General features: G+C 44.6%; 1 protein-coding gene across 3 annotated transcripts in view; it reads right to left on the bottom strand.

Moving 5' to 3' along the window:
- dhrs11a (dehydrogenase/reductase 11a) overlaps positions 1 to 15,840 on the bottom strand; it is a 148,783-nt gene that overhangs the window by 42,045 nt on the left and 90,898 nt on the right. The window contains exons 5-6 of one of the 3 annotated variants that reach the window (XM_085964510.1): positions 13,202 to 13,294; positions 1,670 to 1,735 (exon numbers count right to left, since the gene is read on the bottom strand). The exons of the other annotated variants lie outside the window; for them this stretch is intronic. Of the exons in view, the coding sequence (XP_085820636.1) occupies positions 1,670 to 1,735; positions 13,202 to 13,294 (159 nt within the window). The remainder of the gene's footprint in view (positions 1 to 1,669; positions 1,736 to 13,201; positions 13,295 to 15,840) is intronic. 3 annotated transcript variants of the gene reach the window in all.

The raw sequence follows: 15,840 nt of genomic DNA, 5'->3' as shown, positions 1-15,840 counted from the left end.
GGTCAGTTAAATAAAGCCATTAAATACTTTTAAACTATTCAAAAAGTGACAACTGTAGATGCTGGAAGCATTCATTAAGCTCGAGTAATACTAAACTGCATTGCACTTTGATGCTAACATATAATAGGGTGCCAGGACAAAATACAATGGGATTCATAGCAGATGCAAGACCATTATTACCAATTGTTTATAATACCTTGTCCTATATAAAATGCAACTTAAAATTTCATCATGGTGGCACACTCTCAAAATAATTAGACTCACATTGGGAGTAAAATTTCTGTGTGCTAAAAGTAGCGCAAAAGGCAATGTAGTAAAAAAAAAACTGTTTCCTGCTCTACATTCACATCAACTTTTGTGCTAAGCTTAGCCCACAAAGCAGTTTTTCCAACTTCGTGGTAATTATTTTTCATCAAATTCTCAATTTAGGAGATGGAAATTAATGGTAACTTCAATTAAAACAGATGTAAGGAGAGATGTAAAAGGGGCTGCTGATTCGCGCTCACCTCTTTTACGCTATCGGACAAAGTCAAAATCTGACCCAGAGTGGGAGGGATAGTCTCTCGCCACTTTAGTTTGGCACCTACAAAACTTGGAAACGCCTCAAAAAAGCTGACACGGCCGCCAATAATGCTGACAACTCAAAATACAAAATACAACTGAAAAACATCCTAAATAAAACCCTTGGTCAAAGCCACTGCTTCAAGGTGACTGAATTCCTTTTTACAATGGATTTCAGAATTTTTATTAACAATTCTGTTAAAATCTGAAGAAAATGCTAAGATAAATAACCAAAATGAAATACGTGCTTGGATTGCTGATAACTACAGCAAGTGACAATTAGGACCAAGGAGAGCCAGCGCTAATCCATTGATTTGTTTTTTTGGGAGGTGGTGAGAGGGGGGGGGGGAGCAGATTGAACATTTAAAGTGTTGCTAATAAACTTATTCTTCCACACTTAGCTTTTTTTTTTACATATACGGCACAGAAACGGGCCATTTGGCCCAACCAGTCCATGCCGGCGTTTATGCTCCACTCGAGCCTCCTCCCATCCTTCCTCATCTAACTCTATCAGCATAACCCTCTATTCCCTTCTCCCTCATAAGCTTATCTAGCTTCCCCTGAAATGCATCTATACTATTCGTTTCAACCACTCCCTGCGGTAGCGAGTTCCACATTCGCACCATTCTCTGGGTAAAGAGGCTTCTTCTGAATTCCCTATTGGATTTCTTGGTAACTATCTTATATTGGTGGCCTCTAGTTTCGCTCTTCTCCACAAGTGGAAACACTCCCTCTGTGTCTACTCTATCAAAACCTTTCATAATTTTAAAGACCTCCATTAGGTCACCCCTCAGCTTTCACTTTTCAAGAGAAAAAAAAGAGACCCAGCCTGTTCATCCTTTCCTTTAAAAGCAGCTTTAAAAGCCCACTCAAAACCTATCCTTTCAACTATGCTTTCAGTCATCTTGTCCAACTTCTATTACTGTCCAGCATCGGCTTCTCCTGTGAATTGTCTTGGGACATTTTCTACATTAAAAGCGCTATACAAGTGCAATTGCTGTTGAAAAGATAGAGGGAGAGATTGAGAGAGAGTCACTGGAGGGATTCTCACAAACTCAAGCTGTGCAATGAAATATTTGTAATTACTTGATGACAGATTGCTACTTGCCTGAACATGAGGAGGTGCACTCAAGATGTAAACAACAGCATTGGCCAAATCCTCTGCCTTCAGGCACTAAGAAAAAGAAAAACAGTCGTCAAATAAAGCCAGAGATATCCAACAGGTAGAAGGCAAACATGCATTTAATATTGAGTATTAAGTCTATACTGTGCTAAAAGAGCTAAGTACCTTTTAAGGGAAAAGTGGATAAACATTAGAAGCAGAGGAAGGTACAAGACTACGGGGAGACAACGACATTAGTTTTGGATTGCCCTAGCAAAGATGGACTGAGCAGCCTCTTTTTAAAAAAATATTAATTCCTGGGATGTGGGTGTCACTGGCAAGGCCAACATTTATTGCCTATACTTAATTATCTTTGAGAAGATGGTGGTGAGCCGCCTTCTTGAACCGCTGCAGCCCGTGTGGTGAAGGTACTCCCATAGCGCTGTTAGGGAGGGAGTTCCAGGATGTTGACCCAGCAACGATGAAGGAACAGCAATATATTTCCAAGTCAGGATGGTGTACAACTTGGACGTGATGGTGTTCCCATGCGCCTGCTGCCCTTGTCGTTCTAGGTGGTAGAGGTCGTGGGTTTGGGAGGTGCTGCCAAAGAAGCTGCAGTGCATCTTATAGATGGTACACACTGCAGCTGCAGTGCGCTGGTGGTGGAGGGAGTGAATGGTTAAGGTGGTGGATGGGGTGCCAATCAAGCGGATGGTGTCGAGCTTCTTGAGTGTTGTTGGAGTTGCACTCATCCAGGCAAGTGGAGAGTATTCCATCATACTCCTGACTTGTGCCTTGTAGATGGTGGAAAGGTTTGGGGGAGTCAGGAGGTGAGACACTTGCCGCAGAATACCAAGCCTCTGACCTGCTCTTGTAGCCACAGTATTTATGTGGCTGGCCCAATTAAGTTTCTGGTCGATGGTGACCCCCCAGGATGTTGATGGTTTGGGATTCGGCGATGGTAATGCCATTGAATGTTGAGAGGCGATGATTAGACTCTCTTTTGTTGGAGATGGTCATTGCCTGGCACTTCTGTGGTGCGAATGTTACTTGCGAATGTCATCCAGGTCTTGCAGCATGCAGGCATGGACTGCTTCATTATCTGAGGAGTTGCAAATAGAACTGAACACTGCAGTACTCCAGCTGAGGCCTAACCAGTGTTTTATAAAGGTTTAGCATAACTTCCTTGCTTTTGTACTCTACGCCTCTATTAATAAAGCCAAAGATTCCATGTTTTTTTTTAAAGCAGCCTTCTCAACTTGCCCTGCCACCGTCAACGATTTGTGTACGTACACCCCCAGGTCTCTCTGCTCCTGCTCCCCCTTTAAAATTGGACCATTTCGTTTATATTGTCTCTCCTCATTCTTCCTACCAAAATGTATCGCTTCACACTTCTCTGCATTAAATTTCATCTGCCATGTGTCTGCCCATTTCAACAGTCTGTCTATGTCCTCCTGGTGACTGTTACTATTCGCACCATTATTTTCTATATCTCCGAGTTTCGATTCACCTGCAAACTTTGAAATTATGCCCTGTATACCCAAGTCCAGGTTATTAATATACATCAAAAAGAGCAGTGATCGAATACCGACCCCTAGGGAACAAAACTGTATACTTTCCACCAGTCTGAAAAACAACCGTTCACGACTACTCTTGGCTTTCTGTTCCTTAGCCAATTTTGTATCCACGCTTCCACTGTCCCTCTAATCCCATGGGCTTTAATTTTGCTAACAAATCTATTATGTGGTGCTTTGTCAAACGCCCTTTGAAAGTCCATATACACAACATCAATCCTCTCCGTTACTTAGAATCATAGAATGGTTACAGCACAGGAGGCCATTCGGCCCGTCGAGCCTGTGCCGGCTCTCTGCAAGAGCACTTCAGCTAGTCCCACTCCACCGCCCTTTCCCCGTAGCCCTGCAAATAATTTTCCTTCAGGTTCTTATCCAATTCCCTTTTGAAAGCCACGATTGAATCTGCCTCCACCATCCTCTCAGGCAGTGCATTCCAGATCCTAACCACTCGCTGCGTAAAAAAGTTTTTCCTCATGTCGCCTTTGGTTCTTCTGCCAATCACCTTAAATCTGTGTTCTCTGGTTCTCGACCCTTCTGCCAATGGAACCATTCTTGTAAATCTTTTCTACGCCCTCTCTAAGGCCTTCACATCCTTCCTAAAGTGCGGTGCCCAGAATTGGACACGATACTCCAGGTGAGGCCGAGCCAGTTATCAAGGTTCATCATAACTCCAATGCCCTCCGCCACTAACTCCAGTTTCCTGGCCCCAGCCATCTGCTTTTCACTATGGATGTCCAATCCCTCCACACCTCCATCCCCCACCAGGACTGCCTGCGGGCGCTCCGCTTCTTCCTTGAACAGAGGCCCAACCAGTTCCCCATCCTCCACCACTTCTCCTCCACCTGGCTGAACTTGTTCTCACATTGAACAACTTCTCCTTTGACTCCACTCACTTCCCCCAAATTAAAGGTGTTGCTATGGGAACCCGCATGGGTCCTAGCTATGCCTGCCTTTTTGTGGGATATGTGGAATATTCTTTGTTCCAGTCCTACTCGGGTCCCCTCCCTCACCTCTTTTTCCGGTACATTGATGACTGTATTGGTGCTGTTTCCTGCTCTCGCCCTAAACTAGAAAATTTCATTCACTTTGCTTTCAATTTCCACCCTTCCCTCACCTTCAAATGACCCATCTCCGACTCTTCCCTTCCCTTCCTCAACTTCTGTCTTCATTTCTGGGGATAGGCTATCGACAAACATCCACTATAAGCCCACTCCTACCTGGACTACACTTCCTCCCACCCCACTTCCTGTAAGGACGCCATTCCATTACCCCAGTTTCTCCGTCTCTGTCGCATCTGCTCTAACGATGCCACCTTCCATACTAGTGCTTCCGATATGTCTTCCTTTTTCCTCAACTGAGGATTCCCCTCTACCATGGTTGATATGGCCCTTGACAGTGTCTGCTGTTTCCCGCACTTCTCCCCTCACCCCTTCCCCTCCCTCCCTCCCAGAACCACAATAGGGTTCCCCTTGTGCGCACCTTTCACCCCACCAGCCTCCACATTCAACGTCTCACCCGCCATCATTTCCGCCACCTCCAGCGTGATCCCACCACCAAAATCATCTTCCCCTCCCCTTTCAGCATTCCGAAGGCACTGCTCCCTTCACAACACCCTAGACTACTCCTTAATCACCCTCTCCCCTGCCCATGCAAGCACAGGAGATGCAACACCTGCCCTTTTACATCCTCCCTTCCACTGTCCAGGACCCCAAACACTCCTTCCAGCGATTTACTTGTACCTCTTACAATTTAGTATACTGTATTCTCTGCTCACGAAGTGGTCTCCTCCACATTGGGGAGACCAAACGCAGATTGGGTGACCGCTTTGCGGAACACCTCTGTTCAGTCCGTAAGCCTGACCCTGAGCTTTCGGTCACCCGTCACTTTAATTCTTCACTCCACTCCCACTCGGACCTCTCCGTCCTTGGCCTCTTACACTGTTCCAACAAAGCTCAATGGTAGCTCGAGGAACAGCACCTCATCTTTTGATTCGGCACATTACAGCCTTCTGGGCTCAACATTGAGTTCAACAATTTCAGACCATAACCTCAGCCCCTATTTTTTCAGATGGCAGCTGTTGATGATTCTGCCATTCCCATTTACGCCTCATCTAGACATACCTTTTGTTTCTTAACTTGTCCCATTACCATCTCCTTTTGCCTTGCACCATCGACCCTTTTGTCTTTTAATCTCTCGTGCCTTCCATCCTATCAGACCTTCCCTTTTGTTCTTTCCTCCCCTCTCCCTTTCCCTGCCCCTGCACTTGCTTAAAATCTGTATCATCTCTAACTTTTTCCAGTTCTGACGAAAGGTCATCAACCTGAAACATTAACTCTGTTTCTCTCTCCACAGATGCTGCCTGACCTGCTGAGGATTTCCAGCATTTTCTGTTTTTATTTCAGAATACCAGCATCTGCAGTATTTTGCTTTTGTTTCATCATAACTTCCTTGCTTTTATACTCTATGCCTCTATTTATGAAGCCTAGGATTCTGTATGCTTTTTTAACTTCTTTCCCAACAATTTCCTCACCTCCATTACCATTTTTTTTTAGCTTGAGGCCTGGCAGGTGTTTAATGGCTGCCGCTCAGCTCCCGCACTAACGGTAGTTTGAAGGATTAGGCCCCGCCCACCCCATAGGATTGGTCAACCATCACGTCACTCAACGCTAATGAGCGGTAGGATTGGTCAACCGCTAATGAGCGGATTTTTGTATACTGTCCGAACAAAAAGTAAATATGCCTATGAGACTCCCCTAATCATAAGCTTTCTTTTGACATACATACATACATGATCCTCCACGGGCCTCTCGGGTAGAGAATTCCAAAGATTCACCACCCTTTGAGTGAAGAAATTTCTCATCAGTCCTAAATGGGCGACCCCTTATTTTGAGACTGTGACCCCTGGTTCTCGACTCCCCAGCCAGAGGAAACATCCCCCCTGCAGCTACCCTGTCAAGCCCTGTAAGAATTTTGTATGTTTCAATGAGAGCACCTCTCATTCTTCTAAACTCCAGAGAATATAGGCCTAGTGTACTCAGTCTCTCCTCAAAGGACAATCCCTCCGTCCCAGGAATCAGTCTGATGAACCTTCGTTGCACTCCCTCTATGGCAAGTATATCCTTCCTTTGGTAAGGAGACCAAAACTGTACACAATACTCCAGGTGTGGTCTCACCTAGGCCCTATATGATGTCTTTACTCTTATACTCAAATCCTTTTGTACAATAAGGGAGCAATAGAAACATAGAAGCAGGAGGCGGCCATTCGGCCCCTCGAGCCTGTTCCGCCATTTAATGAGATCGTGGCTGATCATCCAAATTCAGTACCCTATCCCTGCCTTCTCCCCATATCCCTTGATCCCTTTAGCCTTAAGAAATAGATCTAACTCCTTCTTGAATATATTTAATGAATTGGCCTCAATTGCCTTCTGTGGTAGAGAATTCCACAGGTTCACCACTCTCTGGGTGAAGAAATTCCTCCTCATCTCTGTCCTAAATGGCTTACCCCTTATCCTTAGACTGTGACCCCTGGTTCTGGACTCCCCCGCCATCAGGAACATCCTTCCTGCATCTAGTCTGTCTAGTCCTGTCAGAATTTTATAAGTTTCAATGAGATCTCCTCTCATTCTTCTAAACTCTAGCGAATACAAGCCCAATCGACCCAATCTCTCTTCATACATCATTCCTGCCAACCCAGGTCTGGTGAATTTTCGCTGCACTCCCTCCATGGCAAGAACATCCTTCTTCAGATAAGGCGACCAAAACTGCACACAATACTCAAGGTGTGGTCTCACCAAGGCCCTGTACAACTGCAGCAAGACATCCTTGTTCCTGTACTCGAATCCTCTCGCTATGAAGCCCAACATACCATTTGCCTTCTTAACCGCCTGCTGCACCTGCATGCTTACCTTCAGCGACTGGTGCACAAGGACACCCAGGTCTCGTTGCACTTCCCGTTTTCCCAATCTATTGCCGTTCAGATAATAATCTGCCTTCCTGTTTTTGCCACCAAAGTGGATAACCTTGCATTTATCCACATTATACTGCATCTGCCATGCATCTGCCCAATCACCCAACCTGTCCAAATGAGTTATGGGGAGCGGGCAAGGAAATGGAGCTGAGCCCAAGGTCAGATCAGCCATGATCTCATTAAATGGCGGAGCAGGCTAGAGGGGCCAAATGGCCTACTCCTGCTCCTATTTCTTATGTTCTTATGTAATAAAGGCCAACATACCATTTGCTTTCCTAATTGCTTGCTGTACCTGCATGTTAACTTTCAGCGATTAGTGTACAAGGACACTATCTTTACTACTACATTGCATCTGCCTTCACTAGAGAAGAGGATGTTGCCAAAGTACTCATTTAGTAACTCAGCCATGCCCTCTGCCTCCACAAGAATATCTCCCTTTTGGTCCCCATCAGCCTCACTCTTCCTTTGACTACCCTTTTTACTATTTGCATTAATAAAATACTTTTGGGTTCCCTTTTAGGTTAGCCACTAATCTATTCTCATACTCTCTCTTTGCCCCTCTTATTCCCTTTTTCTCCTCTATACTTTCTATATTCAGCTTGGCTCTTCTGTATTATTAACCTTACAAATGTCATAAGCCTCCTTTTTCTGTTTCATTTTAGCCTCAGTATCTTTAGTCATCCAAGGAGCTCTAGCTTTGGATGCCTTTCCTGCCCCCTCATAGAAAGATGTCTACTCTGTACCCCAACCATCTCCTCTGTGAAGGCATCCCATTGTTCAATTACTGTTTTGCTTACTGATTTTTGATTCTAATCCACCTGGGCCAGTTACCTTTTCAACTCACTGAAGTTAGGCCTCCTTCAGTTAAGTATTTTTAAGCTTGAATGTACCGTGTCATTTTTCATAACTATTTTAAACCTGATATTATGATCACTGTTCCCCAAATGCGCTCCCACTGAAACATGCTCCACTTCATTCCCCAGAACTAGATCCAGCACTGCTTCCTTCCTCATTGGGCTAGAAGCACACTGATCAAGAATGTTCTCTTGTACACATTTCAAGAATTCCTCCCCCTCTTTGCCCTTTACACTGTTATTATCCCAGTCTATAATTAGGACAATTGAAGTTCCCATTATCACCACTCCAGTTCTTGCATCTTTCTGTAATTTAGCTTCAATTTTTCTCCTCTATCTCCTTCCCACTATTTGGTGGTCTATAGTATACATCCAGTAGTGTATAGCTCCTCTATTGTTGCTTAAATCTAACCAAATACACACTGGCTTTGACCCCCCTCAATTACATCATCCCTCTCCAGTGCTATAGTAGTTTCTTTGATTAATACTGTCACCCCCTCCTATTTTTCCTTCCCTAACTTCCCTGAATACACTCTAGCCAGGAATATTATGTTCCCAATCCTCCCCTTTTTGAGTCAAGACTCGGTTTTGCCACTATATCATAGTCCATGTGGTGACTAGCAGATCTGCCATGGTGAGCTGAAAGACTATGGTGGGGAAAGTGTTATGGGAAGTTACCCAAAACAAATGCACAGTATATACAAGACTTTTAATACATTACTAGCAGATCTTCCAAGGTGCTGCTCACAGCAAAGCAAAGGATAAACTGCTTTGTAACAATAGGGCTGTTATCAGCAAAGTATGAGCTGGTAAGTGCAATGGGAAAACTGCTACAGGAAGTAAATGCGGTACAGGTCGTGTGCGCTATATGCTTAGGTACAGATCCATGGATATATAGGCTGAAAGACTGCGTGTGAGTATCTATCTATATATCTAGAAACAATCTCAGTCTGCAGGTCTATGAATGCATATCCAAAGAAGGAACCAATTTAGGAGAGAAAAATGATGAGAAACTCCTATACAGAATTTAAATGTTACGCAGAAAAAAGAACATGCCTTTATATAATGCCTAATTATATATCAAGCATCCCAAAGCATTTCATAGACGTAAGGGGCGCTCTACGCAGAGTGAACACACGAAAGGCTACTGGACCGGATAGCATCCCTGGACGGGTACTCAAGGAATGTGCTGATCAGCTGGCTGATGTCTTCACCGCCATCTTCAACCTGTCATTGGCCCAGGCAGTAGTCCCTACATGCTTCAAGACCACCACCATCATTCCTGTGCCTAAACAAGCGGCTGTGACGTGTCTGAACGACTATCGACCTGTCGCACTCACACCCATCATAATGAAGTGTTTCGAGAGACTGGTCTTAGCCCACATCAAAGCCAGTGTTCCTGCCTCCCTTGACCAACACCAGTTTGCCTATCGGGCAAACAGATCAACGGAGGATGCAATCACAACTGCTCTACACTCGGCAATGAATCACCTAGATGGTAAGGAGACCTACATCAGAATGTTGTTTATAGACTACAGCTCAGCATTCAACACCATCGTCCCCAACAAGCTGGCCACCAAACTCCAAACTCTTGGCCTGAACACGTCCCTCTGCAACTGGACCCTGGACTTCCTAACAAACAGACCCCAGTCTGTCAAATTAGGTAACCACACCTCCCCCCCCTGACCCTGAACACGGGGGCCCCACAAGGATGTGTGCTGAGCCCCCTCCTCTACTCCCTCTTCACCCACGACTGTGTGGCTGTTAATGGTTCCAACACCATCATCAAGTTCGCAGATGACACCACGGTAGTAGGCCAGATCACCAACAACGATGAGTCAGCCTACAGGGAGGAGGTCCAGCATCTTGTGAAGTGGTGCGCCGACAACAACCTGGCCCTTAACACCAAGAAAACAAAGAAAATAATCGTGGACTTCAGGAAGTCCAAAGGCGGAAGTCACACCCCCATCCACATCAATGGGGCGGAGGTGGAAAGGGTGGCCAGCTTTAAGTTCCTCGGAGTCCACATCACGGAAGACCTCTCCTGGTCACTCAACACCTCCTCTCTGGTGAAGAAGGCCCAGCAGCGCCTATATTTCTTGAGGAGGCTGAAGGGATGTAATCTGTCACCCCCGATCCTCTCTAACTTCTACCGCTGCACTATAGAGAGCATCCTGACAAACTGTATCACGGTATGGTACGGCAGCTGTAGCTCCCATGACCGGAAAGCCCTGCAGCGGGTAGTCAAAACTGCCCAACGCATTACCGGCACCCGGCTACTGACCATAGAACATATATATCAGAAACGCTGCCTACGGAGGGCACGGTCCATCATCAAAGACCCTACCCACCCCAGCCACAGTCTGTTCGCCCTCCTACCATCTGGAAGACGCTACAGATGCATTCGCACCCGTACGACCAGATTTAGGAACAGCTTCTTTCCCAGGGCTGTCATCCTACTGAACTCCACAAATAAACACTAAAGCCTGCACACCTGCCGATGCACTTTATTATGGTCATATTTATGCTAATATATATGTACAAATGTATGTTGAATGTTTAAGTGTCCTAATCCAAATTGTACACTCTCGGGAGCCGCAAGCCTACATTTCGTTGTACTGCACTTGTGCACTAACAATGACAATAAAAGTTGATTTGATTTAATAGAATGATTTATTCTGAAGTGCAATCATTATTACGTTAAAATAAAGCAATGTTTAAAGAAGCACATTCAGAAAGGTATCACAATTATTCACCACCGTGGATTTTGGAAAAGGGTCTCATGTTGCATGCCATACATTTAAAATTTAAATTGGGAATCAAGAACATTTTTACATGTTGGCAATAGTTCCTTTTTACACGTGCTTCACTATCACAATTTCTAAGAGACTAGTAACGCATATTTTGTTCTTGATGTCCTTGGTAGGAAGTACTAATCAGCAACCATAATTAAAATTAATTAGATATTTCTCGATTCTACAATCCCACAGATACTATACTGCATGACATGTGTGGACTAAGCAGGAACAGAAACTATGCTGGGAAACTGCTTTTTATTGTGCAAAACAATCCAAGAAATAGATATTTTACAAATCTCTCCAAAAAAAAATGCATCCAACTATGTTTGCATCATTGTGGGTTATCAATATTTATTAATTTAACAATCTGCCATCTAAAATGTAGCACCATTATTTTCAATAATGCTCAGGATTCACAGATGGGAAATTATTTTTGATGTTATATAGCACTAGGACAACAATATTTTAATACATTGGGGACTCTAGTTGCATTTAAGTGCTAAAAATCAAGTGTCAGTAGATTACAATTTTGTAGTTTGTTCCAATAATAAAGGATTAAGGTCAGAGAGCTGGAGACATGTCAATAGTCAGCAATTTGGGGGCCGAATCCATGTGTCAGCGTTTGCCGTCAGGAAACTGGCATGGACTGGACTCGCCTCCCTTCAATGCCACGCCAACTTGAATTGATTTAAAAATTCAAAACTTTCCTGGAAGGGCATTCTCCCAGGAGCACCCCCACCCCCCCCCCCCCCCCACCACCCAAAAGAAGTGCACAATCAGGTTTGCGCCTTCAGCATTTGGATTCCTCCCTCGAAACCTTCACGTATTTGTGTATACCCCCCACCCCCCAAATAAAAGGACGGAATGTCGGGTATACCTACAGCTGAAGCTACAAAACGCACTTAACTATTTGTGTTCACATGCTGTAAGCTTATAATCAGGGCTGTTCTGAAGGACTGCGTCAGCTTTTGCTAATTTTCCAGGCTGCGTGTAGGAAGCTGGTTTCGGTGTTTGGGGCAAGGTTAGAGAACAAATTTGGAAATACTTTTGTTTTCAGGTTATACTGTCTAATGATAGGTAGCATGTCATGTGGACTGCGTTTGTGATATTATATAACACAATGATAGTCATCCATTTTGTAAACCTGAATTCTTGATTTAAGTCCCAGTATATCATCGCATGCTACCTAACTTAGAGAATCTACAGCAAAGAAACAGGTTATTCGGTCCAACTGGTCCAACAGCAGGCGGTTAAGAAGGCAAATGGTATGTTGGCCTTCGTAGCGAGAGGGTTTGAGTACAGGAACAAGGATGTCTTACTGCAGTTGTACAGGGCCTTGGTGAGACCACATCTTGAGTATTGTGTGCAGTTTTGGTCACCTTATCTGAGGAAGGATGTTCTTGCCATGGAAGGAGTTCAGCGAAGATTCACCAGGCTGATACCTGGGATGGCAGGAATGACGTATGAGGAGCGATTGGGTCGATTGGGCTTGTACTCGCTGGAGTTTAGATGAATGAGAGGGGATCTCATTGAAACTTATAAAATTCTGACAGTACTGGACAGACTAGATGCAGGAAGGATATTCCCGATGGTAGGGGAGTCCAGAACCAGGGGTCACAGTCTAAGGATAAGGGGTAGGCCATTTAGGACAGAAATGAGGAGGAATTTATTCACCCAGAGAGTGGTGAACCTGTGAAATTCTCTACCACAGAAGGCAGTAGAGGCCAATTCATTAAATATATTCAAGAAGGAGTTGGATATATTTCTTAAGGCTAAAGGGATCAAGGAGTATGGGGAGAAGGCAGGGACAGGGTACTGAATTTGGATGATCAGCCATGATCGCATTGAATGGCGGAGCAGGCTCGAGGGGCCAAATGGCCTACTCCTGCTCCTATCTTCCATGTTTCTATGTCTATGGTGGTGTTTATGCTCCACACGCTCTTCCTCCCACTTTAACCACCTCTTTCCAACCTGCCCCCAAATCCCTCTATTCCTTTCTCCCTCATTTATGCAGCAAGCCTCCCCTTAAATGTATCAATGCTGTCCGTTACAGCCACTCCATGTGGCAGCAAGTTCCACATTCTCACCACTATGTATAGAATTTTTTCTTCACTATTTCAGACATCATATTGATAGGGTGTGAAGGGCTCATTGAGCTACATGCAGCATTTGCATCAAGGTTATGCTTTGTTTCTCTCCTCCTTTCCATGTTTTCAGGTCACCTCATGTCATGCATCAGTGTCTAAACATCCCCCTTTTAGGCCTCAGTCACTTACAACGGTCACCGGGGAGTAAGCAACAAAGGCATAGAAAAATCTACTTACTCAGCAGTTTGGCTTCCATACCTTAAGGCTCTCGTATGTTGCTGCAGCTTTTTCTGGGTCATTGTTATGAAGCCTGAATGCAAACTCTGTTTCCACCAATCCTGGAGATACAGACTGTAAAGGACATGAAGCAAAATTACTACAAAAACATCAGCTTGCATTTATATAGCGCCTTTAATGTAGTAAAACTTCCCAAGGCACTTCACAGGAGCGCAATCAGACAAAAAAAAACATTGACAACAGCCAGACAGCGAGAATGCTCCAGCATTTATTTCTTACTTTGTTCTCATACTGCAAACTGTGGGGGTCACCCAAGGTTGGAAAATAGGGGTTCTCTCTGTAAGTGATGGTAACAGGGTGGCTTAGCAGGGATGGAGACCCTATTCCAGGGCCTCCACATCAGCAAGAACATTGACACTGAAAAAACTATCACTTTCTTCTGTAAAAAGGGTAACATTGTACAAAAAGTTATCCCCCTGAACTAGATTTGACAACTAGAAGTCCTCCTCCACACTTGTCCATTAACATAGGACATAGGAACAGGAGTAGGTCAAAGACCCCCTCGAGCCTGTTCCGCCATTCAATGAGATCATGGCTGATCTGCGACCTAACTCCATATACCCGCCTTTGGCCCATATCCCTTAAAACCTTTGGTTAACAAAAAGCTATTAATCTCCGACTTAAAATTAATTGATCTAGCATCAATTGCCATTTGCGGAAGAGAATTCCAAACTTCTACCACCCTGTGTGTGTAGAAGTGTTTCCTAATTTCACTCCTGAAAGGTCTGGCTCTAATTTTTAGGCTGTGACCCCTAGTCCCAGAATCCCCAACCAGTGGAAATAATTTCTCTCTATCTACCCTATCTGTTCCCCTCAATATCCTGAAAACTTCGATCAGATCACCCCTTAACCGTCTAAATTCTAGGGAATACAACCCTAATTTGTGTAATCTCTCCTCGTAATTTAACCCTTGGAGTCTGGGTATCATTCTGGTAAACCTTCGCTGCACTCACTCCAAGATATCCTTCCTCAGGTGTGGTGCCCAGAACTGCTCACAGTAGTCCAGGTGTGGTCTAACCAGGGCTTTGTATAGCTGCAGCATAACTTCTACCCCCTTGTACTCTAGTACTCGAGATAAAAAGGCCAGCATTTTAATTGCCTTTCTGATTATTTTCTGTGAGAGAGATAGATTGTGGTCGGGGGGGTAGAGATGGTGGACGGCAGGGGTGCCAGAGAGCGTGTGTGTGAGGGGGGGAGGTGGTCAGCCAATCGCGGGGAGGGAAGGAGGTAAACTTGTTGGGCCAGGTGGAAACACTCCTGCGCCTCCTGGCCCATAAGCACATACCTGATGGATCCGGCCTTTCTCGCCTCCATTGACCTGCAGGATTTCCTGAGGCCCGGGAAACCCAACTGAACTGGGTAAAAAAAAAATTTTTTAAGCTACAAAATGGAGGCATGCAGCTTCCATAAAAGTTTTTAATCAGCTGACCCACCTCCTATGAACAGTTTGGTCTCCCGTCCCCCTATCCATCTCCGTTAAAACCAGAAGGTTGGAAATTTTTTATATTTTAACTTTTCACCTGCACCCAACCCATCTGTTCTTAGGAGTTATACACAACTCATCACATATCTTCAGGACTTGAAAAGCACATTAGAATTGATATTTTCATTTAATGCCTACTAAATTGCATTTAGAATTTTTAATTACTTTTATAACGAGTATCTCAATAATTGTGGTGAAGTATGTGTTAAATTTACAATATCTGAGGATAATTTGAGTGTTTATGGATAAATAAATGACCAGTGCCATCATATACAGACAATACACTCACTTCAATGAATTGGGGAACTAATGGCTGAGTGGTTCAATGCATTGAGTCATATACAGGAAACTTTGGTTTATCCGGAGGTTAACTGTCCGGAATGCTCGAGCCACCGGCAAAAATCAGGAGCCGTTTCGTTAGGTTTTTTTCTTTTTGTTGCTTTTTTTTCCCCCACCAGTCAGGCTCTGCAAGGTCTCGCTGAAGCTGTTGCTAAGCTACAGAGATGCTTGCAAGGTACGGCCGACTGTTTAGAAGCTGTTGCTAAGCAACAGGGTTTGTTGCCAGATACGGAGCTCAAAATCTCCGTATGTTTCAACATTAGCGCTGGTTTGTCCGGCAGTTTTGATGGGACAGCAACAGCTCGGTCCCGTCAGTGCCGGATAGCACAAAGTTTCCTGTAGTAGTTTGTTATACAGGCCAGGAAGCCCCCAAGTTCAGTTTGTACTTACTTAACTGCTTGTCGGGGTAAGTTTACATGGATAACGACAGCCCTCTGGTACCTCATCCAAGTGACCACTCTTTAAATGGGAACCATGACAATACACGTCAGCAGACTACTGGACTATGGAGAGCATTATAGCAGAGGTCAATCCATTCTTCACCAGACATCCTCACCACACCACTTCTAGCAGGGACACTGGATAGCAAGCAGTAAGTGGAACCTTGGCTGGCTTTCCTCTTCCCAGCTTAGAGGTACCGAGGCCAATTTTAGTGGCTTTGCAACCACCCTGCTCAACAATTCTGTGCGACGGCATTATTTTTTGAAAGCAGTTGCAGTGACAGTGCAATACTTTCCAGTACATTGATGACTGTATTGGTGCCGTTTCCTGCTCTCGC

This window comes from Somniosus microcephalus, chromosome 22 (assembly GCF_052327205.1).
Source record: "Somniosus microcephalus isolate GS21.2 chromosome 22, FLI_Smic_1.0, whole genome shotgun sequence".
Classification (NCBI taxonomy): Eukaryota; Metazoa; Chordata; class Chondrichthyes; order Squaliformes; family Somniosidae; genus Somniosus; species Somniosus microcephalus.
Note: the sequence above shows the minus strand (reverse complement) of the source record. Positions and strands in the feature narration are given on the sequence as shown.